We start from the raw sequence: 27,617 nt of genomic DNA, 5'->3' as shown, positions 1-27,617 counted from the left end.
GCGTCATACTTGATCGGAAATTATTTTAATGGCTATTTTAAATTCTTGACATTTTCGAAAATTACCTTTCAGTGGACACGTTGGTTGGCAACTGGGAGGCACAAATAAATGCGCAAAGCAATATCAAAATTAGGGAAAAATATCTTTCAATTCACTCTTCTTTATATATTTAGGTATGTCAATTATTGATGATTAATGATTTTATTGTGGTATCCAAATGAATCTTTAAGTGAATGCATTCATGTATGAATGATGTAGGTATCTATTAGTGCAGTCAGTGAGGGTATTTGGCTCCGAAATCCATCCTGCTGCATCAATTTACTTGATATTTTTACTGTAAGTAGGGAATAGCTCAAGAAATAAAGTCTACGCCATATCCTATGACGCTTTTAACTTAGGGGTGGTTCCCACCCGTTCTTGGGAGTGGAATTTTTTTTATCAAACTAACACCGGAAGTGGCCAGATAACCTAATTCTAAGCCATAACTGTTTTATAAATTTTTATGAAAACTCAATACTTTTTGAGTTATTAGTGGTAAAAAATTTGCCATTTTCATTGAAAAATTACACTTTTCGGATACTGTTTTTTTGGGAATACCATAAAAATTGTACATCTAACGAAAAAACTATATAAAACATTTTTGTAGTTTATTAAAAATCAGAAAGATTCATTTTTTCATAAATCTTCTAGTTTTAATAAAACGAGAGATGGTAGGCGAAAAAAGATTTTTTGGTGCATGTTCAAATCGGCGTATTCAACTTAAAATATCAGAGAAATTGTCAATTTTAGGGGTATAATGCTACGAATACCTTTTGTAGTGCTTGAAAAGACCTTTAAAACGAGAACTGTTAAATGTCGTTTACATCCAAACTAAGCGAGATATGGTGCAAAAAAATTTATGACTAATGTATTTTAAGGAAAAATGAGAATTATATTTAACCCCTGATCCACCAGAATTTAAATGCATCATTTTTCTTCTAGAATACGTTCTACTATAATGTTATTTCTTTATTCAAAAAGTTGGACGGGTTTAAAATGAATGGTTTTTGAAAAGAATAAGATCAAATTATAGAGCGCTTTTTTAAATTTTCTTAAAAATCTTTTTTTACTCCATGTAATTCGAAAGTGATAAGAGATACGTAAAAAAATATCTTACAAAAATGTAGGTTCTCTTTTGGATAACAATTTTCTTTTTAAATATTGAATGGGTTGCATATGTGAGTCCATATTAAATATAGTAATGAAACACAGACTTACTCACAATCATTTAATTATACTTTGACGACCGGTTTCGATCTCTACAATATACAGATCATCTTCAGGTCGGCGTTACAAGTAGTTAAATGCTACAATAAGAGAAAACTTGTGTTAGACCAGTGTCTGATTGAAGAGATGTTAATAGAAAGCCAAATTTAAAAAAATTTTTATAAAATTTTTTGACATAAAGGTTTGCAACTGTTGACATTTCAGAATATTGGTATATACAAAGTCAAACCTATGAGTAAAAATGCTCATAGTCATGTATGTGCAAATGGGTGCATACAGTTTGAATTTGTTGAAATTAAAATTTTTAACCATTAAAAAACAAAATAAACATAAACTGACTTAAATATGCTTCCAAATTCAAAGTAGTAATAATAAAAGAGATAGTAATATTGTTCTAATCTACTTACATGCCGTTACAAGGATTGCGTTGCAACTTAGTTGTTGTCATATTAGTACGTCCAAATTATGCTAATTGGTTTGTTGGGATAGTGATAGGGTAAACAGACATGTTACGTAGGTTAAAACACAGTAAGATTTCGAATTTGGAATGGATCCTGAAGGAAGATGCGTATGTGAAACGGGTGATGTTTTGTTAGAATGGAGAAAGACAAAAACCTTTTACCAATAATTGTTATGTCTTTGTGCTTTTAAACCCTATGTGTTATGTGTTAATTTATTTATTTAGTTAAAAACTATTCTCAAGTAAGTGCCTACACCCTTCCATTAATATTTCGTTTCTTTCTTTTTCTTTGTACATATCCCATTATACAATAGCTCAAACAAAATAATCTTTAATTTTATCAATTTCTTACCTTTTTCAATTTTTCAATTTAAAGTTTCTTAACCGATGTTTTGATATTAATATTTTTTCATTTAACTAACTAGCTTTCCTTTAATTTCTATACACTTCATAGTTTCACAGTGTATGGCACTTACTACTTCATAATATTATGATATTATTATACTTATGACATCCCTCAGTTAACTTACTGAGAACAACATATCTTAAATTAGATTAATTTATGACAACATTTTCCTATTTGTCATTTCCTATGCTTTGACCTCTGCCCGCATCGTATAACATCTACGAGCTAAGACCATCACATTTGTACAAGAGCCTAGAATAACATTTCATACATTGCTACAATTAATACGCAACTCCTGGAGCATTGTCTTTCTCCATTCTAACAAAACATCACCCGTTTCACATACGCATCTTCCTTCAGGATCCATTCCAAATTCGAAATCTTACTGTGTTTTAACCTACGTAACATGTCTGTTTACCCTATCACTATCCCAACAAACCAATTAGCATAATTTGGACGTACTAATATGACAACAACTAAGTTGCAACGCAATCCTTGTAACGGCATGTAAGTAGATTAGAACAATATTACTATCTCTTTTATTATTACTACTTTGAATTTGGAAGCATATTTAAGTCAGTTTATGTTTATTTTGTTTTTTAATGGTTAAAAATTTTAATTTCAACAAATTCAAACTGTATGCACCCATTTGCACATACATGACTATGAGCATTTTTACTCATAGGTTTGACTTTGTATATACCAATATTCTGAAATGTCAACAGTTGCAAACCTTTATGTCAAAAAATTTTATAAAAATTTTTTTAAATTTGGCTTTCTATTAACATCTCTTCAATCAGACACTGGTCTAACACAAGTTTTCTCTTATTGTAGCATTTAACTACTTGTAACGCCGACCTGAAGATGATCTGTATATTGTAGAGATCGAAACCGGTCGTCAAAGTATAATTAAATGATTGTGAGTAAGTCTGTGTTTCATTACTATATTTAATTTTCTTTTTCTTTCACTACTGTATCTCAGTATCATTTTCGAGTAACATGGAGAAAAAGAAAGATTAAAAAAAAATTAAAAATGCTCTCTATAATTTGAACTTATTTTTTTCAAAAACCATTTTAAACCCGTTCAACTTGTTGAACATAGAAATAACACTATAGTAAAAGGTAGGTATTGAATGAGGGGTTAAAATATACATACTTCGCATTTTATCTTAAAATAAATTAGTCATACTTTTTTGTTGCACCATATCTCGCTTAGTTTGAATGTATTCGAAATTTAACAGTGCGGATGTTTGATAAGGTCTTTTCAGGCAGTACTTACAAAAGATATTGATAGCATTATACCCTTAAAATACACCTATTTGAGCATGCACAAAAAATTTCTTTTTACCTACCATATCTCTTTTTATGTTATTACTAGAAGACTTGTGAAGGAACGAATCTCTTTGATTTTTCATAAGCTACAAAAATGTTTTATATAGTTTGTTTCGTTAGATGCATAATTTTGAAGGTATTCGCAAAAAACCGTCCGAAAAGGCGACATTTTTCAATGAAAATGGCAAATTTTCAACCAACAATAACCCGAAAGGATTAAGTTTAAAAAAAATTATAGAACAGTGCGCCCGCCGCCTTTGCGGTGCTGCCGACTGCCCAATAATCCCTAAATTTACGACTCCTGTCCTTTTTGAATGAATAGTGCTAAGAAAATGCAATTTGTTTTCTAGAAATGAATGCTCACTTATATTCCATTGATGGATGTACGATGTACTTCAATGTTATTCGATTTTAATTTTTATATACAAATATTTTTTGTACAGTATTTTTGCCGCTCTCTCATAATTTTTCGCCCTAGGCAACTGCCTATATTGCCTAATGGATAAAGCAGCCCTGAGTATACTTGTAACCGTGACCTGATGATGCTGTGAAAATTGTAGACAGCAAAACTGGTCGTCGGTGTATTACAACAAATGATTGCGAGTACTTCTCTCTTTTATTTCATATAAATATTATTTAATTTTGCTAATGGGATGTTGAAAACCACCTATTTTTACGGCTTGCAAGTAAAGACAATTTTAAGTATAAGTTCAATTTTTGAAGCGAAGCTTCTATACTAGCGTAGGTATTACTTTTTCTCTGTAGTAAAATGCTGAGACGAGCTTCACAGAAGTAGCTTTACGAAATAGCGAGATAAATAAATAAACCTCGTGAATCGATGATTGTAAAAAGAAATCGCAAAATGAAATAGTAATAAATAATAAAATTGCTTTATTAAATTTGAAAATATTATTTAAAATTTATTACTGCAGAAAACATAGTATGAAGCTTCGCGCTAGTCTACAGTAGTGATGTTGATTATAGTTACTTTCGAGTATTCGTTACAAATCGTTACTTTTGTATAAAGTAATCATTTAGAGTATTCGTTACTTTGATTACTTTGATTACTTTTGTTACTTTTGTATTTGAGTACCAGTAATCATATCGAGAATCGCATTTCTCAGTACATATTTTGTATTAGTATTAGTAGGATACTTTGATTATTATCATTACTCTTGTATTTGAGTACCGGTAATCATGTCGAGAATCGCATTTCTCAGTATTTCGTATAAGTATAAGATCCGATATAACGACCTTCACCGATCTATTTAATGGATAGAAATTAAATGATATGTAATTGTTCTGTCATTGCTACTCCACAATATCAGTAATCTCGAGTAATCTGTTTGCATTAATTAAGTGCCAAAAATAAACCCTCGAAACTCTAGATGACGTACCTTAGCAGTAACCCTGGACACCCAGGAGCTTCGAAAGTCCTGATTGAAAATTCGTGTTCAGTGACCCCAAATACCCCGAAATAAGAAAATCTCTGGCCCTTAATATACTGATTTTAACATGTTTATGCATTTTTGTATGCGTTTTATACACTTTAAAATGTAATAATGCATTTCCACCTATTTTTTATTGTAGACTTTTTTACAGACATCATCCTAATCCTAAATACAGTGCAAAAAGTTGCAAGTCCCTATGTACCTCTATACAGGGTGATTGATTAGTGGGGTAAAGCTCAATAGATCCGCTATAGTAATAGATAGTAATAAAAGTTAATAACAAAAATTGTAGACAACTTTGAGCTTCACATTACAAAATTAGTTAGAATGCTATAGGTTGTTCGATAACACAGTGGCAGACCAAACTTTTGTTTTTTTAAATGGAATACCCTATATTTTATTTTATATTAGAAATCCTGTTTACTTCTTCATCACAAAAATATAAAGGTTTGTTATGTTATACAGGGTATTTACAAAGTTATAACCAATTTTGTATGAAAATCGTAACAAGCTCAACTCCCTGTATAAATAAAAATAAGCACAATAGCAATGGTTTATTAATGCCATATTTTTTTATCTATTGTCACAATTTTCATGAATTATTGACATTGCTAATTTTCTTTATATCAAATACAGGGTGAGTCAAAACTCAAGTACATTATTTTCTCAGTAATATTAAATGGAACACCCTGTATTTTATATCATTATTGAAAAATAACATTACCGTACTTAATTTTTTTATATAACATTCCCTATGTCCAGATTTATTAGTTTTCGAGATATTTTCATTTTTCAGAGCAAATTATTTTACGTGTCTAAATTTATCTAAATTTTAAGTAAGCCATGACTGAATTGACGTATTTATTTATTTATCGTATGGCATAGATACAACAGGAACACGTAATTTTAAAAAAAGTATATAAAACACTACATGAAGTATCACAAACGAACATCTAATGTATTAATATACTGTAAAACATTTTCGGTCGCATTCAGGAACTCATCGAAAACTCCAGGGTATCGCCTTCGGGGGCATTCCTCAATAATGTGGCGGATGGTCTGCCGTTGCGCACCACAATCACACTCAGGAGTAAGGGCATTTCCCCATCTATGCAAGCTGTCAGCACATCTACCGGTCCCTGTCCTTATTCTGTTCAGCGCCGTCCATGTATTGCGGGGCAGTTCAAAGCCTGGCGGTTTCTGATCGATACAGGCCATTTGGTGTGATTCCTGTGGTGAGTCGCTCTCCCATTGTCTTCTCCAAGCGTTGGTGAGGTCGAAATGTTCCTGATGTAGGGAGGTGGCCCTTAACAATGGGGGATATCTGGAGCGCAGTCTTTTCATTTCGATATCAAGCTTATCATGGTGGATGGGTAGCTGATGGTTAGCCTCGATTTTTCGATATTCTCTGAGAAGAGAATGACTTCTTCTTAGTTTAGGCGGTGGAACGTGACTCAGAATGGGAAGCCAATAGTTCGGTGTTGGTCGAATTGTACCTGAGATCATTCGCATTGTCTGGTTTAATTGGGTGTCAATGATCTTCGTGTGTTTGCTATTGAGCCATACCGGCGAAGCATATTCAGCCGCCGAGTATACGAGTCCGAGAGCGGATGATCTGAGTACGGAGGCTGAGGACCCCCATGTGGTGCCACATAGCTTTTGAATTATATTATTTCGCGTCTTCAGTTTTTCTGCCGTTCTTTGTAGGTGTTCCTTAAAACTTAAGGTTCTGTCAAGAGTCACTCCAAGATATTTTGGTGTTGAGTTATGAGCGAGTAGTCTGTTTTCAAAGTGAACGGAGAGTTTTTTGTTGGCTTGGGCATTATTCAGATGGAAACAGCACACTTCAGTTTTCGTTGCATTGACGTAACAATGTAGCAAATAAAGAAATAAAGATAATTTATTAGTAATACATTTTACAAAAAAACACACACAACCACAACATGCAACATTTTTGAAACGATTAAAAACTACTTTTTATGTAAATGTAAGAAATAAATAAAGAAAATTAGTAATGAATTTTACAAAAAAACACATTAACACAAAATACAACATTGTATGAAAGCAATTAAACACTACTTTTGTATGTAAATGTAACAATGTAACAAATAAAGAACGAAAAATAATTTATCAGTAATACATTTTGCAAAAAAAACATGTTTGAAAAAATTAGAAGCTACTTTTAATAAAATATTTTTAATACTTAATTACATAAGGTGTTCAAAATTACCTCCTAATACATTTATGCACGCCTAAAGACGATCATTGAATGAGCTACTTACTCTACGAAGCATTTGTAAATTAACACATCGAAATACACTTTGTATTCTATTTTTCATCTCATCCCTTGTTGTTGGAGGTATTTTATAAACTTCATTATTAACGTAACCCCAAAAAAATCAGTCCAGTTTATTAAATTCTGGTGATTTGGGTGGCCACGCCCAAGTCCATTGAAAAATGAAAATATCTCGAAAACTAATAAATTTAGACATAGAGAATGTTGAATGAAATCTAAGAAGAAAGAATGAAGAATGAAATCTAAAAAGTAAAGTACGGTAATGGTACTTTTCAATAGTGATATAAAATACAGGGTGTTCCATTTAAAATTACTGAGAAAATAATGTACTTGCGTTTCGACTCACCCTGTATTTGATATAAAGAAAATTAGTAATATCAATCATTCTTGCAAATTTTGACAATACGTAAAAAAATATGGCATTAATAAACCATTGCTGTTTTCCTTATTTTTATTTATACAGGGAGTTGAACTTGTTACGATTTTCATATAAAATTGGTTATAACTTTGTAAATACCCTGTAAAACATAACAAACCTTTATATTTTTGTGATGGATAAGTTAACAGAATTTCGAATATAAAATAAAATATAGGGTGTTACATTTAAAAAAACATAAGTTTAGTCTGCCACTGTGTTATCGAACACCCTGTAACATTCTAACTAATTTTGTAATGTGAAGCTCAAAGGTGGCTAAAATTTTTGTTATTAACTTTTATTGCTATCTATTACTATAGCGGATCTATTGAGCTTTACCCTACTAATCATCACCCTGTATATAAAAATATATTTAAAAAAAGACTAAGTTTTCACTCTAATGGCATATAAAACAACATAATGCTATTCTACATCCCACCAGAATGAAAACAATGGGAACCTTCTCTGGTTACACCTCAGAGGCTTCTACAATTTGCAAGCCATACTTGGAACTTTACCGCGCTGAGCAGATGGGACGTGAATTGTAAATTGTAGAATTCCCTCATCTTCCTTAGTCTCAGCATCCGTATGGCTTGCAAATTGTAGAAGCCTCGGAGGTGTAACCAGAGAAGGTTCCCATTGTTTTCATTCTGGTGAGATGTAGAATAGCATTATGTTGTTTTATATGCCATTAGAGTGAAAACTTAGTCTTTTTGCAAGCAGTTGCCGCTAGGGCATCTATGCCATTTCGTTCGTTGCAATCCGGGACTGCATGCTGGGGTTTATTTTGGTTGGATCGGGGAGAGCAGCATATGTGCCTCCTGATGAGAGACTAATAAGTTTCGAAACCGGTAGGGGTGCTTGCAGCGCTCTCTGATTGGAATAGAATATGGTTCGGCTGTGTTTTCGTTTTGCAACGAAATTGAAAATGGTTATTCATTTTTAAAAATATATTTATTCCTGTGTTTTTAGTGTTAAATGCCCTGGTCTAATAAAAACAATGCCATACCTACATGTAAAATTAAAGTTGATGATCATAGTCTAGAAATATTATCATTTCGACATATTTTCCGGTCAGTCTAAGCTATTTTTTTCTAGGCCTGATAAGAATAGTGTGTATATTTATTATTAAAATCTAATGTGTTACATTTTTATTTTCAAAAGAACTAACATCTGTGACATTCTGTGAATTATCTACCTAGAACAAATCGTATAGACATCTGTTTCTGGGTGCATGCTTTGCTAAATGATACTCCTCCCTCTGTTTCAGCTAGTTCTCAGCGCCCTGTAATCCTGTAAAACTCTTCATAGCGTTCGCCCTTCATAGATAAAATTTTAGTTAATTGCACTTGATACCGAACACTCGTGGAATACCGGTCCGACTCCGATATCAACCGAGTAGATAAAATACTCAAAATCAAAATAGGTACTCGCTCTGATACGATTGGTACGAAGTAACGAAGTAATCAGAGTAATCAAAGTAACGATTTACCTCTCTGTATAGTAATCGTTACTTTCGGTATTCGTAAGTAACGAGTACTTTGTAACGAATAGTTACTTTTAAAACATCACTAGTCTACAGTACCGCCTACTGCACCACTTTTATAACGCCGTTGCTATTACTTTTGTCATAGTCATATTATTTCAACGCTATAAAGCATGTCTTAAGAGTATTTCACACTTGATTTTAATGTAACTGAATGTAAAATTTTATCCTTATACATTTTTCTTGAGGTACGAACATCCATTGAAATTTCACAAACTTAACAAGCTCGGAAGTACCCTTACAGCCTGTTCTTTTCGACCTAAATAACAAAACAGCTTAATTAGTATTATTTGTGTTTTATTATTTTATATTAAAAATTACTTGCACTATCCTGCCAAATATTTTCACAATACTAGGTTACAAATGCCAAAATGTAGGTAAGTTGAAAATACACTTTAAAATCTTTTTTATCCTGCCTTAACAAAACCTGCCTTGATCTTTTTTATCTTTTACACTTTAAAATCTATAACCAATACTTTTAAGGAGTTTTCAATTTCCGGAATGTTAATATGGTAATAGAGCTTCGACCAGACAGTCTACTACCAAAGGACCAAGAGAATAACAATACACAAATTAAAGGCTTACTTGACCGTCCCATACGAACCAAGACTAGCACCAAAAAAAACCTCCTTTCATATTGCGCCTTAAACACACATTCAGTAGGTACGGAACTTTATGCGGTCCCATGCTCATTAATACAAAATTAAACAAATCAACAAAACTGAAACCAGGAGACTTTAAGACAAACCCAAAAACTAACAAAATTACTTGCAGACTAAAGAAGAGTTACTAATTCCCACCAAATCGGGAGAGAAATCACATTAGAAAACTATTCGAGTACTCTTGCAAAAAATACCGAGAGACTTGAGGTAGCTCGGCATTACGTCTCTGATGCTCAAAGAAGATTAACAAGGTTATACAGGTTACGAAGTACTTCGTTACCTCGAGACCACATTTGAGAAATATGGATACCTACTTCTCTTCATGTTATACAGGTGGTCAAGCAGACTGCTTGCTCAAGCAGCTGATGGCAAAAGTCGATGTCATACCAGCGAAGACTAAAAGAAATGATCGAGATTGGCGTAGATGTAATACTGGATATGTGTAACATGATTTGGATCACAGCTGAATGGCCTGATGATTGGCGAGAATCAACCTTTATCCCTATCCATAAAAAGGACCACTAACCTTATACAGCAATTATAGAACCATTGTCCTTATTCCTCATGCAAGCAAAATCCTGCTACATATAATCAATAAACAGCTTAAGAACTTTCCACTTCCAGAGCTAGCCGTAAAAAACTGCGAATTCGTACCAGGAAAAGAAAGGCATAAGTAGATATTGAACACCAGACAGATAATAGAAAAAGCGAGAGAACACAATTTACCAATGCTGCTCTGCTTCGTAGATTAGAAAAAGGCTTCTCTGATTCAGTAAAATGAAATCGTCTCTGGAGTATAATGGAAAATATGCGAGTACCTAACCACCTATTTAACCTAATAAGAAATCTGTATGATAAAACTCAGACGGAATTTATTCAAATGCGTTCAAAACAAAGAACGGAACTAGACAGGACTGCCTATTATCACTATTATTATACACCCTACTAGGAGAAATCACAATAGATGACTTCATATCAACACCAGAAAAAAGAATATTAATCGGAGACCAGGCAAATAACAATCTACCGCAGACAGACCAAGTGGCGAATTTCGAAGTATTAGACAGATTTGTATACTTGGGATTACTGATTACCAGTAATGGCGATTGCTCCTCAGAAATCAAGCATAAACTAGCAATGGCCCGAACCGCAAGAGCTAAATTAATTAAAATATGGAAAGACTGAATAATAACAAGGAATACTAAGCTCAGGTTAGTCAATGTACTTATTTTTCACATTGCTACATACGCAGCTAAAACATGGACTCTCAAAAAATCGATAAAGGTAAAATCTAAGCCTTCGAAATGTCGGCCTACAGAGGAACTTTACGTGTGTCCTGGACAGAATACAGAACCAACCTGTTAATTCTGGAATAGACCAGGGCGCATCTGTAAAAATATTAATACATTTGCTTGAAAATAACTCATATAATATTTGAGTTATCCATTTTTTTCAACCATTTATGCTACACTTAGGACCTTCATATTTCACCCAGAAAAACTTTATGATATAGTAAAACAATACTGTAAATTTAATTAACATCAGTTAAATAAATTTTTCAAAATAAATTTTGCAATCCAGCTTTCGCAAAAAAAGTTATTTTTTCAAAATGTTGCAGGTCTGAAAATAAAGCAGACAGCAAGTTGAATTTTTTTGCATGTAGAAAAATACTGTACCTTTCATTTGCAATTTGCAAAATTAAAATCGGTTAACTATCAGGACGTCAAGAATTTTTTAAATAAACATTAATTTTTGGCGCTACGTGCAGGATAGCGGATACGTTTGCTCTGATTGGGCATTCCAATGACCTTTGATAAATAAATAAATTTGTTTATTGCAAAATAAAAACACATACTCTGTCCTTTGAAATAACACTTTTTTAGCAAAAACTTTCTTTGTTCATATATTTTAACTTAGACAATAAAAGTTCATTGTTTTTAAACATATGCAATTGTTTAAACAATATTTCACAAGCAATAATCAAATTAGTTTGATTTTAAAATATTAAAATACAACAAAATATAGAGCTAGAAAATAATATATTAGATAAAGTTTTGAATAAATTTTTGGTGGAAATCAACTTGTGTGAATCGAACACCGTTGTCCTGCGCGTAGCACAGGACAAATCCTGACGCCGTAGTAGTTAACCGATTTTAATTTTGCAAATCGCCCCTTAGCTTACAACACCGCTCAAGTCGAAAATTAACGGTTTGGACATATGTATACATACCGTTGGATAGGTCTGCTCATTGCGCATCTAACCATTTGTCACATGATTTAGATTTCAGTCAATCAGATGCCGTAATTCAAAAAGTAGTGACACCGCGCAAGTCGTCAACACCTGTATCATGGTCAACACCGCACAAGTCGCTCTGTGATTATTATGTTTGTACGTGAGTTTTACTGCTGAAAAGTCTAGTATCCAAGAAGTTTTTATAGAAGATTAAGAGCTAATAGTAAGCTATATAATAAAGTAATGTTTATTCATTTACGCGTATTAATATAGAAAGAAATGATAATAAAATAACTTAAGCGGTGTTTACTAACGGTATTTTTTTTAACTTAGGCGGTGTTTCAAAAAGTAGTTTTTTTCGTCTCCTGTAAAGTTGGTAAAAATGACTTATGCGGTGTTGTAAGCTAAGGGACGAAATTGCAAATGAAAGGTACAGTATTTTTCTACAAAAAAAATCCAACTTGCTGTCTATTTTATTTTCAGTCCTGCAACATTCTAAAAAAAAAATTTTTTTTGCGAAAGCTCAATTACAAAATTTATTTTGCAAAATCATGAAATAAATGAAATCTACAGTATTGTTTTATTATGTCATAAAGTTTTTCTGAGTGAAATATGAAGTTCCTAAGTATAGCATAAATGGTTGAAAAACGTAAAATGCGAATACCTGTTTTTTACAGTTTTTCGCAATTATTGCTATTTTGAAACATGCGCCCTGGACTAAAGGCTTTATATAAAAGACACTCTATTACAAAAAGTAAACCAAGCATACATAAATTACTGCGGCCACATAGCCAGAAGAAAGGAGACCATAGAGCAATTGGTAGTACCTAGAAGGAATGCCAAGAGAAAGATCTCCAACACGATGGGCAGACCAAATGAAGACGCTGGTCGGAAAATCTGTACTTATTTTGATGTCGGAAAATTAGAACAGGCTGTAATTCTTACACATTCTTTCTGCTACAACTTACGTCAGGCGGATAAGCTGGATAAATGGGTGAAAGATATTTCAATATTTGTAATGATAATTGATGCCACATGATGCTAGATTCGCAGTACGTGCACTCCGATTTTAATGAGCATGAGTGATTCGCTATCCAAGCTGCCGTTATCATACATTTCAACAGCCAACACACATCTTTACAAAGTGATGAATTCAAGCCAGTGTGTTTGTCAGTGTCTTGTAGTTCCATTTGCTTCAATAAGATGTCTAGCATTAACAGACAACAATACAGATTGTGCTCTGCGTCAGTTTCGAACTCTGCTTGAGGGGAGAGTCTGTTTTCCTCATCTGAAAATGATGTCTTTCCTGAATCGTCATCTTCAATTAGAGGTGCTGCAAGAGTGAGAAATAGTGTGTGAAACTTGTTCACTTTTCAGAGTTGCCACTTATAAAGCACTATTGCATTCTGTAAACTATAACACCAAATACATTGTAATTAATAAGAGACATTAAATTTGGCCAATACAAAGCCAGCAGAATGTATAGTGAATCAAGAAGCATACAGGGCTAGCCAAAAGTTCCCTCCCCTTGTATCTTTTAAACGGTTATACTTATAATAGTGAAACTTGGAGGAAGGGAATAAACGGAAGTAGGCTTCTCAAATAGTCCTAACAGGTGACGTTATAGTAACAGATGACGTTTCAGAGCCACTTTGACCGATCATTTTAAGTGGGACCTTATGGCAAATGATATCTCGATTGAAAGGTATTGAAAATACCTATTCAATCATACTAATTTTGTTTGGGTTTAAGTTGATTTCGATGAATAAATTAAATAAATACTAAAATTGTGTAGTTTCACATTTAACTAATAAATATTCAAACGTCTGCCTATGGTTATTTGTAGAGTGCATATTGTAGAGGTTATTAAGTGCATATTTGCATATTTTGGATAAATTTTGTAAGTGCATATGTATTTATTAAAATTGCATATTTTTAGACTTTTTTGCATAGATGCATTTTAAAGAGAAATGAGAAGTCCCAGATCTAAACAATAAATCTGAAAATTCTCGTGGAACCACTTTCTGGTAACATCCTTTCTCTGGCTTTTACAATTTTTAAGGCGACGAATAAAGGAGACGAAGCAGACTCTACAATATGCAATGCAGTCACATTTTGTTAGTGAAAACATTTTGTTATTGTTAGGTGATGCTGCGCCATATGACCAAAAGTGGACAACATTTAAAAATATTTTTTCAAATTTATTACTTGTCTAGAGCACGCTTCTGCTACAAATAGAGTAGCAGGAGGCTACAAACTGTAAGGATGGAATTTCCAATGATTAATACCCTTCTATCAAAAATAAAAACTTAATTTTGAAAGCCCTTCTGCGAGTATAGGTGTATAAAGATCGTTTACCTAATTTGCCTTTACCACCTGAACCTGTGATAACTAGATGGAGAACATGGTCAAATTCTGTAAATTTCATAACCGATATTTTGAAGGAATTAGAGACGTCAATTTGTAGTTTCGATGTAGACGTAACTCAGGTGCTATGAAAAATGTGTGGATGTTTTAAAAAAACCGTTATTAAAAAGTAATTTGACACATACCTATCCAATCCAAACCAATTTTGTAAATATTGCTTAGCCAATTACTAAATTAAAAAAGCGAAACATTTCTTTAGACCAAAGTATTGAAATTATCAATTCATTAAATGAAATAATTAAACACCTTGGTGAAACCAACAAAATGTATCAAAAATTCTGCACGGCGTTAAAGAAAAATGAGGAATATCACAAAATAATTAAAAAAATATTATTATGATGGGGAAGTGTGAAGATAATTTAATTTTATAGGTGGAACCCTCAATTAAACAATATTTTAAGTAAGCTTCTTTAACTTCATGTGAAGTAGAAAGAATTTTTTCCGTGTATGCTTAAACAATCACAGTCAGATATACCTACGGCTGTTTTTCTGTAGAAAATTTAGAAAACGTTTAATAATGTACAGTTTTAATAATAATTGTAATAATAAATAATAAAGAATGATGATAAATATAAAGAATAAATGAATATAATGATGTAGGTTATAGAAATTTCAATAAATACTTTTTATGACTTTAGCATAAAATAAATATTTTTTTTTATTTAGCTTAAATGCCTCGACAGTCCATTGACATCAAATAAATAATTAAATACCTTCAAAACAAGGATTACCGTGTTGTTTATTTATATGCATTAAATGCATAAAAGCATATTTAAGTGCATATTTCAACTGTTTTTTGTGCATATTTGCATGCATATTTTAGGGTTTTTTAAGTGCATATTTCCCGAGCTCTAGCGTATTTGTAACAAAATTATGGTGACGTAAAAACAACGAAAGAATTCAAAATCGTCAACTTTTGTGACAAATAACCATAGGCCGACGTTTTAATTTTTATTAATTAAATGCGAAACTACAATTTTAGTCACAAACTAAGTTCTCAATCCAGTAGTACAGAAAACGACAATAAATATCATTCTCATACCACTAGATTGACAACATATGGAAACTCTCTGGTTACTACCTCCGCGACTTTACGACGCGGACGAACATTAAGATGAGGGAATTTTAAATAATTCACGTCACATCTGGTCAGCGTGGTAAAGTTCCAACGAGAAGGTTTCCTAAGTACTCCACAAAAGAATAAATGAATTAAAAATTGAAAATGTATACATTTTTATAATTTTAGTATTTATTTAATTTATTCATTAAAAACAACTTAAATCCAAACAAAATTAGTATGATTCAATAGGTATTTTCAATATCTTCAAACGAGATATCACTTGCCATAAGGTTCCACTTAAAATTATCGGTCAAAGTGGCTCCGTGACGTCATCTGTCACTATTATGTCACTTGTTATGACTATGTGAGAAGCCTACATCCGTTTAATTCCTCCTTCCAAATTTCACTATTGTAAGTACCTATAACCGTTCAAAAGATACGAAGGGAGGAGGGGACTTTTGCCTAGCACTAGAGAGAACAATTAAATTTTTTGTAAGAAATCTAAAACAATTTTATCCAAACAATGAAGTAGTTGTACATACATCTTTATTTCATATAAGACTCAAATAATATTACCAATTTTGCTGTATTATTCAGAATTTTTAGTTTTAGGAGTTTTATGAAGTTTTATGAGTCAGATAATGAGTTAACTCAACATTGTTAAATTAGTATGAATTCCACATTTAAAAACAGATAATTTTAAAACGTATTTTTTATTTTTTGTACATATTTAGTCTAAAAGTTCAGCTTCAAAATATCTATGAAAATATCTTATTTCATAACAAAATTTAAGATTCTTTCGTTATAATTAGGATGTTTAGCAAAAACGTAGCCCTGTAACCAATCAACCGTAGATTTACCATTTCGACATATATTTTCATTTACCTTTTTTCCCTTCTTTGAATTGCACCTATTTAATACCTTATTTCTTAATGTCTAAGAGCATATAGTGATTTTAAGTAGAAACTCAAAATTTTTGACTCAACTCAACTCTAATTATATCAAAACTGTTGGTAACAACCTGAAAGATAATCCAGCACATTTCTTGAGATATATTAATGATAAAAATCAAACAGTGATCCAAATCACATGTACCTTGATAACCAAATGGCAGATAATGTCCAAAACATAGCTAACTTGTTTGCCGAACATTTTGCTAGTGTATATGATTCATCCACTGCCGATTGCCCAAAGCTAACTCATGTTCAAGTGCAGATATTTCTTTGTATACTATTAAAATATTCTAAATTATTTCTTGAAACATTGTTCATTTACAATATCCAAACCAATATATCTACTGTTTAATCTATCTTTGCTCACATGTTTCTCCCCTGCTAGATGGAAAGAAAGCTATGTATCACCTATTTTTAAAGCTGGTGACAAAAATAATGTAAAAAATTATCGTAGTATCTCTAAGCAATCAGCAATAGCAAAGTTATTCGATAAAATAGTATACAATCAACTATATTGGCAATGTAATGAATTATCTGTAGTTCAGCATGGGTTTGCAGCTGGGAAATCCACTATTACTAACTTGGCAGTGTATGAAATGGATCTGTTGGAGGCATTGGAGAGGAAGGAACAAGTAGACTCAGTTTACACTGACTTCCCCAAGGCCTTCGACAGAGTCAATTTCGACATTTTGCTTGGAAAACTCCTAAATTTAGGATTTACTAAGGAGGCCATAGAATGAATATCCAGTTTTTTAAAAGATCGAAAACAAAGGGTGAAACTATTTAATTTACTATCTGAACAATTTGAGGTTTTATCAGGTGTCCCCCAAGGAGGCTACTGTTCACCATTACTATTTAATCTCTTTATTAATGATATTTCTGATAATCTTGAATCATCAGTTTTACTTTTTGCAGATGACTTAAAGTTATATAGATGTATACAATCTGTAGCTGACATACATATATTGCAAAAGCAAAAGGATATTGACAGGTTATGGGACTGGAGTATACAGAATAATCTTACATTAAATATCGATAAATGCTATTATATCAGTTTTTTTAGGGGGAATAAACAATATGGCTCGAACTATCTTATGAATAATGTTAACTTAAGATATAAAAATCAAGTTAGAGACCTGGGCATCACTTTTAATGAAAGCATTAATTTCAATGACCGTATTTCACAGATTACATTGAAAGTCTTAAACTTCTTGGATTTACATTAAGAAACTGTAGTGAGTTCCCAATTGATGTTACGAAAGTTGTGTATTATTGTTCTCTTGTACGCTCTCAATTAGAATATGGGACGCTAGTCTGGTCTCCTATGTATGACCAGTATATCAATTCCATTGAGAAAGTTCAGAATACGTTTCTTCGGTATTGCGGTTACAAAATGAGAATTCCAGTTGCAAATATAGACAAGAAAGTAATTTCAGATAGATTAAGGCCCGGTACTTTATGTCTCCGTTAACAGCCGGTTAGTTAACCGGGGTTTAATCGGGACCTCTTTAGGGTATCTTGCGTTGTAATAAATGCAATTACAAGTATTATTATAATTATAAATAGGTATAATAATAATTATAATTGCATTTATTACAACGCAAGAGACCCTAAAGAGGTCCCGATTAAACCCCGGTTAACTAACCGGCTGTTAACGAAGACATAAAGTACCGGGCCTAAATCTAACAAAATTTTATAACAGACGAATTCAGTTTGATTCTGTATTTGCTTATAAATTATTAAATAATTGAATTCAATGTCAGGAACTTTTAAGTAAAATAAGCTTCAATATTCCACGGCATAGACTAAGATCTTTTGAACTTTTTCATATAAACTTTCATGCTACCAATTATTATGCCTGCAATAATCCATTTGATAGGGCCTTAAGGTTTTTAAATAGTCACTGTGATATAGATCCTTTTTTTTAAGTTTAAATCAATTTAAAACCATGGTTTATAATAAACTCTAAAATTATTTCTAAGTATTGTATTTTAAAGTGTAGCTATAAGATAAATTAGATTAAAAATATAATTTTATTATAATGCTGTAATGGGGTGATCCCGTCTATTTAATAAATAAATAAATAAAAAATAATAATTTTACAAGTAAATACATACTAAAATTTCTAATTCAAAATCAGGCCCATATTCGCCTTTTCTGACCTACATCTCCAGCTTTCCTACCGACGTCCACACATCTATAGGGACCACTTTTTTGTAATGACAAAAATCAGGGAAAGAATATTAAACCTCAAGAAGGATAAACATATTATATGAAGCATACTGTGGAAAATCAAACCCGGTAAAAAACGAATGGTTTGACAAGGAGTGCCAGGACGCAACAGCGTTGAGCAATAGAACATACCTAAAGACTCAAGCAGCATGCACAAGAGGAATACAAATACTTCACAGGATGGTACATCTTAAAACATTCAATAATACTGTGTATTATACAGTGAATATACAAGGTTTATTTACTCGCACGGTAGACTGTCCACTGTTCCAGGTTGAGAAACAGGAGAGTGGAGAGCAATTTATCTTGTGAACTTGGACAATAAAAGTGACGATCTTCTTCTTATTGTGCCGTCTTCTAACTAAGGTTGGCGATCACTCCTTTAAACGCTTCCCTATCTTTTGCAAAGTGAAATATCTGTTTAACACTGAGGTTAATCCAATCTCTAATATTCCTTAGCCAAGCTTGCCTTTTTCTTCCCAAGCCTTTTCTTCCTTCTACTCTTCCTTGCATGATGACGTGTAACAGAGTGTATTTTTCGTTCCAAAGTATGTAGCCCAGATACGATGTTTTTCTTATTTTAATTGTGTTTATTATCTTTCTGATATGTTCAATTCGTCTTCACACTTCTTCGTTTGAGACTTTTGCAGTCCAAGGAATTTTCAGAATACGTCTATATAGCCACATTTCGAATGCCTCTAATTTTTTTACGGATTGGCCTTTCAAAGTCCAAGCTTCTGCCCCATATAGGGTAAGGAAAGGTATATTGGTGATACAAGTAATTTGGTGATAATTTTTAATCAGATTACCACACAGTTCCCTATGCAAGCACATTCATGACATAGCGCTAGTAAGCTGTTAAGCTTGTAAGCAGAACAAAAATATATTACGATTTCGCAATGCGCGCACCCACTTTTAGTAAACAGACTTTTTTGACCGTTGCGTTATGAGACAGTCGACAATGGAGCCATTTCTTATTGAATGTGAGAGACGGTTACATATTTATTGGAATAATTGCTGTTTTCTTTATAAAACTTTATAAAACCATTCAATAAACTAATTATCAATAAAAAAAAAGCTGCATTAAATTCGTGATTTAGCCAAGGTAAGTTAAATTCCTTAAATTACGGTTGTTTCACCAAATTTTCTAACCACTATCACCAATATACCTTACCATGTCACCAACTTACCTATAAGTTTGTATATCAATTTGACATTTACTATCATTATTATTCATTTTTATTTAACATTTTTATTAACTTCTAAACAGTTACTTCAAATAATAAGTAACATAATAAAGCAAAACTTATTTCTTGCTTAGTTGTCAAATTCCTATATTATTAGTATTTTTCATTGTTATCACCAACATACCTTTCCTTACCCTATGTAGTAGTTGCGACCAAACAACATTCGACGTACCTCAGTCTGATAGCCATACTCTTATTTGTAAACATTGACTTGTATTTTATAAATCCTTTTCGAGTTATTTTTATTCTGACCTTCATCTCCTCATCTTGATCTTACTGTGAGTTTATAATTGGTCCGAGGTATTTATACTCATCGACCCTCTCTAACCTTCTCTAACCCTCTACCCTCCAGATGTATGTGTCAACAGGGTTTTTCGAGATCACCATGTATTTGGTTTTATCTATCTTCATTGTAAGTCCCATCTTTTTGCTTTCTTTGTTAATGATTTCTAGGAGAATTTGTAAATCGTCTATATTCTCTGTCGTGATTTATGTCCTCTGTAAATCTTATGATATTAATGATGCTCGCTCCAATCCTTACACCTTCAGTTCTTTCCCATAATGCCTCCTGAAATATTAGTTAGGAATACACATTAAATAATTGTGGCGACAGCACGGATCCCTGTCTGAATCCTCTTTAAATTTCTACTTGGTTTGACTCACTATCTTCCACCCGTACGACCGCTGTTTGATTGTAGTATAGATTTTTTATTAAATTAATATCCTTGGGATCTAGGTGTATGTGTTTCAATGCATGTATGAGTTTACCATGTTGAACTCTGTCAAACGCTGTGTCTGTGTCAAATCATCAAGTGACGATAGACTCATTAATTTTCTAAAGACGATCGCTTTATACAGATTCGTATAAGTGTAAAATAAGTAGTATCTTATGAAGCCAACTCAATTTGTAAAGATTATTGTATACTATATTGCATTGTATATTGATTTATTTTGTGTTTTGTAAACAACAAATGTATAGCAGTATAGCTTAGAAGCCACTACAAAGTGTATACCCACTAAGAAACTATTTTGGTTGATGTGGTACATCTCAATAAAAAAAAGATCGACATAGAATTTTTGAAGCTGTCTAAAAGATTTTTGTTCCATAAACTAAACTAATCAGCTACATAGATCTACGTATTTCGTGGCAACTCTTTACACTTTCTACTCTAGCAACTGAGCCATTCTCTAGCAACGCTACATAGATTTATTTTAGTTGGAAATAACAAAAATTACACTATCAAAAGTAGCGTTGTGTGAGAGACTGACTCAAAATTTCATAACTTACAAATTGATCCCCTTTTCTGTTCTCGTTCTGCTTTACTAGGTATTTCGAGATCGTGCAATGTGATGGGTTCACCATCACTTTCTACTATACCTTCTTTCATGTTTGACACACCTTCCCCGAATATGTGAAAGAGTAAATCTAAAGGTATTATGATTTCCAGCAAAGTCAGCGTCTGTAAAAAAGAAGCAATCAACATTTACCTTTAAAAATTGTTATTAATATAATTATTTGTGTATTTACACAAATAGTACCGGGTGTCCCAATAAGAATGGCTCTCGGCCATATCTCAGGAACCGTTTATACTAGAACTTTGAAATAAAAAATTTTATAACAAAAGTTGCCTCAGGAAAAGCCTGGAAATTATTTTCATAATAGTGGGACCACCGCTAGAGGGCGTAATTGAATATAAAAAATTAAAAAATCTAAATTTTACAAAATTTTCCTAATGAAGGGGCACTGGAAATCCGATCGTCGTATTCTTCATAAAATTCTACGCATATTTGATTTGACAAGTTTAGGTCTACCTTTGAAAATAAGAGGTGGGGGTGAGTGGGAACCTTGTTATGAAAAACTAGCTGTGAGTCCGATTCTGCTTAATCAAATTTTGCAAACTTGGTCTTGTTGAAGACAGATCTTTTTCGTCAATGTAAAAGTTATGATTTCGAACCAACTTACTGAGTAATATGCCAGCTAGAAGGCGTTATTTAATTTTTTTCAGAAATCTAGTGTTCCTTGGAAAATATTAAATACAAACATGCATTTTTAATACCATATTACAAAATTAGACAAAATTAGCAACAGAATAGCGAACACCGCATGTTAATACCTTTTTTCTATCTCGAGATATCTTACAAAACGTGTAAATTTAAAAACATAACTGTTACTGTCACCGGTAAATGAAATTCATTAAAAGTAGTGTGCAATGGAAACAACAAAGAAACATTTTCCAGCTGTCAACGTATATTAGGTCTTTTCAACGCTTCTCATTTGTTTCGAGCCTCGTTCATATCTCGTATATTAATATTATACACGGATTATACGGCATATGACAGAGGCTCGAAACAAATGAGAAGCGTTGAAAAGCCCTATTACAAAGAAATAAAAACAACTATTTAGTGATGACATAAACGTTCAAATTTTTGCCCATCATTTTCGTTGCAAACATTTACTCTTTCAAGAGTAGATTGAACAGCAGTCTCAATTTCTGCTCTCGATATGCTTTGAATGGCGTTTAGTATTCTCTGGATAATGTATTCTAGAGTAGTGTATGATGGGCAACAACTTGAATATTTAGGTCGTCACTAAGTAGTTCTTTTTGTTCTGTGTTATATTTAATTTTAATAGTATTGTTTCTCTTTATATTGTTGTTTTAATTAATTATATTTTTATACGTTGACATCTGGAAAATGTTATTTTGTTTTTTTCCACAGCACACTACTTTTCATTAACTTAGTTTACCGGTGATAGTAACAGTTATGTATAAAATTTACACGTTTCTCGAGATATCTTGAGATAGGAAAAAGGTATCAACATGCGGTTTTCGCTATTCTATTGCTAATTTAATCTAATTTTATAAAGTATGATTAAAAATGCATACTTGTATTTAATATTTTCCAAAGAAAACTAGATTTCTGAAAAAAATTAAATAACGCCTCCCAGCTTTCTTATTACTTATTAGGATGGTTCAAAATTATCACGCTTACATTGAACAAAAAGATCTGTCTTCAACAAGACCCAGTTTTCAAAATTTGATTTAGCAGAACCGGACTTACAGCCATTTTTTCATAACAAGGTTCCCACTCGCCCCCACCTCTTATTTGCAAAGGTAGAGTTAAACTTGTTAAATCAAATATGCGCAGAATTTGATGAAGAATACAATAATTGGATTTTCAGTGCCCCTTCATTAGGAAAATTTTGTAAAATTTAGATTTTTTTATTTTTGATATTCAATTACGCCCTCTAGCGGTGGACCCACAATTATGAAATAATTTCCAGGCTTTTCCTGAGGCAACTTTTGTTATAAAATTTTTTATTTCAAAGCTCTACTATAAACGGTTCCTGAGATATGGCCGAGAGCCATTCTTATTGGGACACCCGGTACATATACAGAATTTTACAAAATACAGGGTGTCCAGAAACTCTACCGACAAACGAAGACAGGAGATTCTTCAGATAATTTTAAAATAATTTAACCCAATTCACTTAGTCCGAAAATGCTTCCTAAGGGAGCTAGAGCTCTTTGACGATGGCGTCTTGTAATTAGTTTTTCTTAAATACCTCCAGAACGCTTCAATTTAGAAAAACAAAAATTGGTATGCGTATTTATCTACAAGATATAAATCTAATCCATTCATTGTATATTTCTAGTACCGATCATAGGCGTCCGTTTTGGGTAGGGCAACGGTTATTTTATCGCATAACTTTTTTATCTTTAACTTTTATGCATTTCTGACACTGGATTATGAAATTTTGAAGTATTCTAGTACTAAAAGATACTCTTGTTTTAAATCGGTAGGACACACCGTTTTCTAGAAAAATCGATTTAAAAAATTTTTCGCTTTTTAAATAAAAAAAAAATTTAAAAAAAAACTGTTTAGAAAGACGAAAACTGGTACATTTATTTATATTCCAGAGATAAATCGATTTCATTAATTGCGAATTTCTAGTACTGGCCATAGGCGTCCGTTTTGGGTAGGTCAACAGTTATTTTATAGCATAACTTTTTTGTCTTGAATTTTTGAGCATTCTTGACACTAGATTATTAAATTATGAGGTATTCGAGTACTAAAAGTTACTCTTACTTTATGTTGGTAAAATACTTCGTTTTTTGTAGAAAAGTTCTTTCAATTTTTTTTCAAATTCCAAAAACGAAAAACTTTCAAATCGATTTTTCTAGAAAACGGTGTGTCCTACCGACTTAAAACAAGAGTACCTTTTACTACTAGAATACCGCACAATTTAATAATCCGGTGTCAAGAATGCATAAAAGTTAAGGACAAAAAAGTTATGCGATAAAATACCCGTTGCTCTACCCAAAGCGGACGCCTATGACCGGTACTAGAAATTTGCAATGGATGGAATCGATTCATCTCTGAAAAGTAAATAAGCATACCAATTTTCGTTTTTCTAAATAGAAGCGTTCTGGAGGTATTTAAGAAAAACTAATTTCATGGCGCCATCTTCAAGGAGCTCTAGCTCCCTTAAGAAGCATTTTCGGACTAGGTGAATTGGGTTAAATTGTCTTAAAATTATCTGAGGAATCTCCTGTCTTCGTTTGTCGGTAGAGTTTCTGGACACCCTGTATAATAAGCACCAAAATTAATAAAGCATCTGAAAAAGATGCCATGACTATCAAAATTGTGGATAAAGGATCGAAAAACGTTTGAATAAGAGACCACTCGACCATTCCTATTTGACATCTTTGACATGAATCAGTCAGACAAGGTGTCAGACAAGGTGACTCATTAAGCCATCTGCTCTTTAATATAATAATGGACGAAATAATAGAAGCAGTACGTAAAGGTCATGGTTACAGAATGGGGAACAAAGAAATCCAAATATTATGTTATGCAGACGACGCCGCAATTATCGCCGAGACAGAAGACGATCTCCAAAGATTAACACACATCTTCAATACAACAGACAAGAAATACAATATGATAATATCAGCAGAGAAATCCAAATGTATGACAACATCTAAATACCCACTACGATGTAAAATCGAAATTGATGGGAAAATAATAAAGCAGGAAACAAGGTTTAGATATCTGGGAATAGATATAACCAGTTACGGAGATGTTGAAGAAGAAGTACGACAACAAAGCTTAAAAGCAAGTAAAGCGGCGGGGTCCCTTAATGACACAATCTGGAAGAACAAACACCTAAGACAAGACACAAAAGCAATAATCTATATAGCAGCAATTAGACCTATATTGACATACACGGTGGAGACAAGACCTGACACATCTAAAACGAGACGACTATTAGAAACAACAGAGATGAAAATACTCCGACAAAAATCAGGGAAAAGTCTGTTGGATAGGGAGAGAAGCGAAAACATAAGAAGATCATGCAATGTAGAAGACACAAATGGATGGGTGACAAAACGGAACAGGAGTGAAACGAACACTTTAGTAGAATGGCAGAGGATAGGATAGTACGAATAGCACGAGATAAGTCACCAAATGGACGAAGAAGTATAAGCAGAACAAGAAAAAGATTGTGCGATAACTTAAATAATTTAGGAGGCTAATATTGAAGAAGAAACAGATTTTAAAGCCTACATACAAGAAGGAAGAAGAAGACATGAAATTTGGTGTGGGAAGAGTGTCGTCGACATAGTTAAATTTTCATAGAAATACGGCCATGCATTCTGCTGATCTGCCTTAATCTGGAGTTGGTGCTTAAGGTGGGCAGATAACCAAGAAAATAAACACGCTAGGTAAAGGCATAGGTACGTTTCTGCATTGTACCCAAGACTGCATAGCGGTGTTTAAAAAAATGTCATAAATGGTCTACCGAAGGCACCAAATCTCAAGTTCCTTCATATTACATCCCATACCTACATCGTGAGCTCTGTAGGTACAGCTTCTTATTCTTTCTCCCATGGTCATGGAACTAAGTGGACCAAACTAAGAAAAATAAAAAAACTAAGAAATGAATTAAGAACCAAAAACTAAAACCTCTTCCAAAAACCAACAGACTAAGGAATAGTTAAAGCCTCTACAAAATCGAAAAAGAAACGAAGATTAGGGGATGAAAGATGAAATGAGTACTCTTACAGAAAACACTGAGACACTTGGTGGAAGAGGCTGAGGAACCGGAGTGAGGGGGTGATGACAGGGAATGTCATCATACTATGGAAACCTTATACTACCTGCTCAAGGGAGAACTAATATGAGATTGCGGCTTAGCAAACTGCGCCTACCAGAACTAATCCTAACGAGATAATTACAATAAGATCAAATCTGCAACTTTATCCCCAAATTATTATAGTGGTGGAAATTACGAAATTGGTCTAATATAACAGATAAACTTAATTATGAATGGGTACTTTGGGTTGATGTGTGCTGAGGATGCTTCTTTTAATATTATACAGGATATTCTTAAAAAATACCCCGTGTGGGATGCGGGCCACTAAGAAGAATACACTCACAGGATCTCCTCCTTGTCGTAAAAAGCGACTGCAGGAGCAACTGACCGTTGTCCCTACTTAAAATTCCATCTCGTCCTTTACCTACCTATTTACCTAAAATCCACACCCCGAGTGTTGGATGAGTCCTTTTGACCGTGTTTGAGTGGATGGGGTCCATTTTGCTCGGGGGGTGTGTGTGGCATATACATGTCGCGCACCCTACACACAAACTGCGTAACTTGCGCCTCTTACCATTCACACACTCCTAATTTCCTCAAACTTCGACCGGAAGATCGATAAACGTTCCTGATGGAGGGCAGCAGCGACCGCCAGTACGAAGTTAAGGCGTATATGAAATTATCCTGAACCGGCTTATCATTGGATTTTCACAAGCGGAGCTGTACCAGCAGAAAGGTTGTGATATTGCGATGCACAATATGGAACGACTGTCAAATTTCAAGAGCGTTAAAGATGAGGTTGATCAACTGCTTAATATTCCCAATACTGACCTACGGATGTGAATCTTGGACCCTGAGAAATTCGGAAAGAAGAAAGATAGACGCCACTGAAATGTTCTGTTGGAGACAAATGCTACGAATTCCTTGGACCAACCATAGAACAAATAATTCAATTTTAAGAGAGCTAAAAGTTAGCCAACGACTCTCCAGTAAAATCCATCTCCAACAAATAAAATAATTTGGACATGTTATGAGGGAAAACACAGAAAACATGGAAAGACTCATTATACAAGGAAAGGTGGAAGGCCGAAGATCACGAGGAAGATCCCCAACAAGATGGATTGATCAGATTACGGGAATATGCAAAAGACCTATGCATGAGTTAAAATAAATGACCAGAGACGATCTTTGGAGACGGACAATACACGACATCACGTCGACCACTACACTCCCTCCGGGGGTTAGGATTGAAGGGAGAGATTCTTAAAAAACTCAGTGAAAAGCTGTTAAGGCTGAAGAACTTCTTAAATACATACGTGTGGAGATCAGTACGTTGTAGGGATCAAAAGTGGGGACCTAAAGCTGACACTATCCCTTCTTGGTAAACAAAATAAAAGACTCACGTGGAGTCTTTTTGCAATCCTGGGCTCTAAGCTGGCCGCTGATGAAGGACTATGGATCCGTGATCTCCGGATTGTCAATGCCTTCGAGGAGGGATTCAACAGTCCGAACTGGAAGCTATATTACCAAC

The 27,617-nt window shown here is 33.2% G+C and overlaps 1 protein-coding gene across 6 annotated transcripts in view; it reads right to left on the bottom strand.

The window, feature by feature from the left end:
• Window positions 1-27,617, bottom strand: part of LOC114341580 (protein unc-79 homolog) — a 435,831-nt gene that overhangs the window by 226,813 nt on the left and 181,401 nt on the right. For 5 of the 6 annotated variants that reach the window (XM_050663368.1, XM_050663363.1, XM_050663367.1 and 2 more), the window contains exons 11-12: window positions 21,275-21,446; window positions 13,036-13,400 (exon numbers count right to left, since the gene is read on the bottom strand). In XM_050663368.1, coding sequence (XP_050519325.1) covers window positions 13,036-13,400; window positions 21,275-21,446 — 537 coding nt within the window. The remainder of the gene's footprint in view (window positions 1-13,035; window positions 13,401-21,274; window positions 21,447-27,617) is intronic. The other variant, XM_050663366.1, reaches the window with a different exon arrangement.

Source organism: Diabrotica virgifera, chromosome 10 (genome assembly GCF_917563875.1).
Source record: "Diabrotica virgifera virgifera chromosome 10, PGI_DIABVI_V3a".
Lineage (NCBI taxonomy): Eukaryota > Metazoa > Arthropoda > Insecta > Coleoptera > Chrysomelidae > Diabrotica > Diabrotica virgifera.
This window is presented reverse-complemented; position numbering and strand designations above follow the sequence as displayed.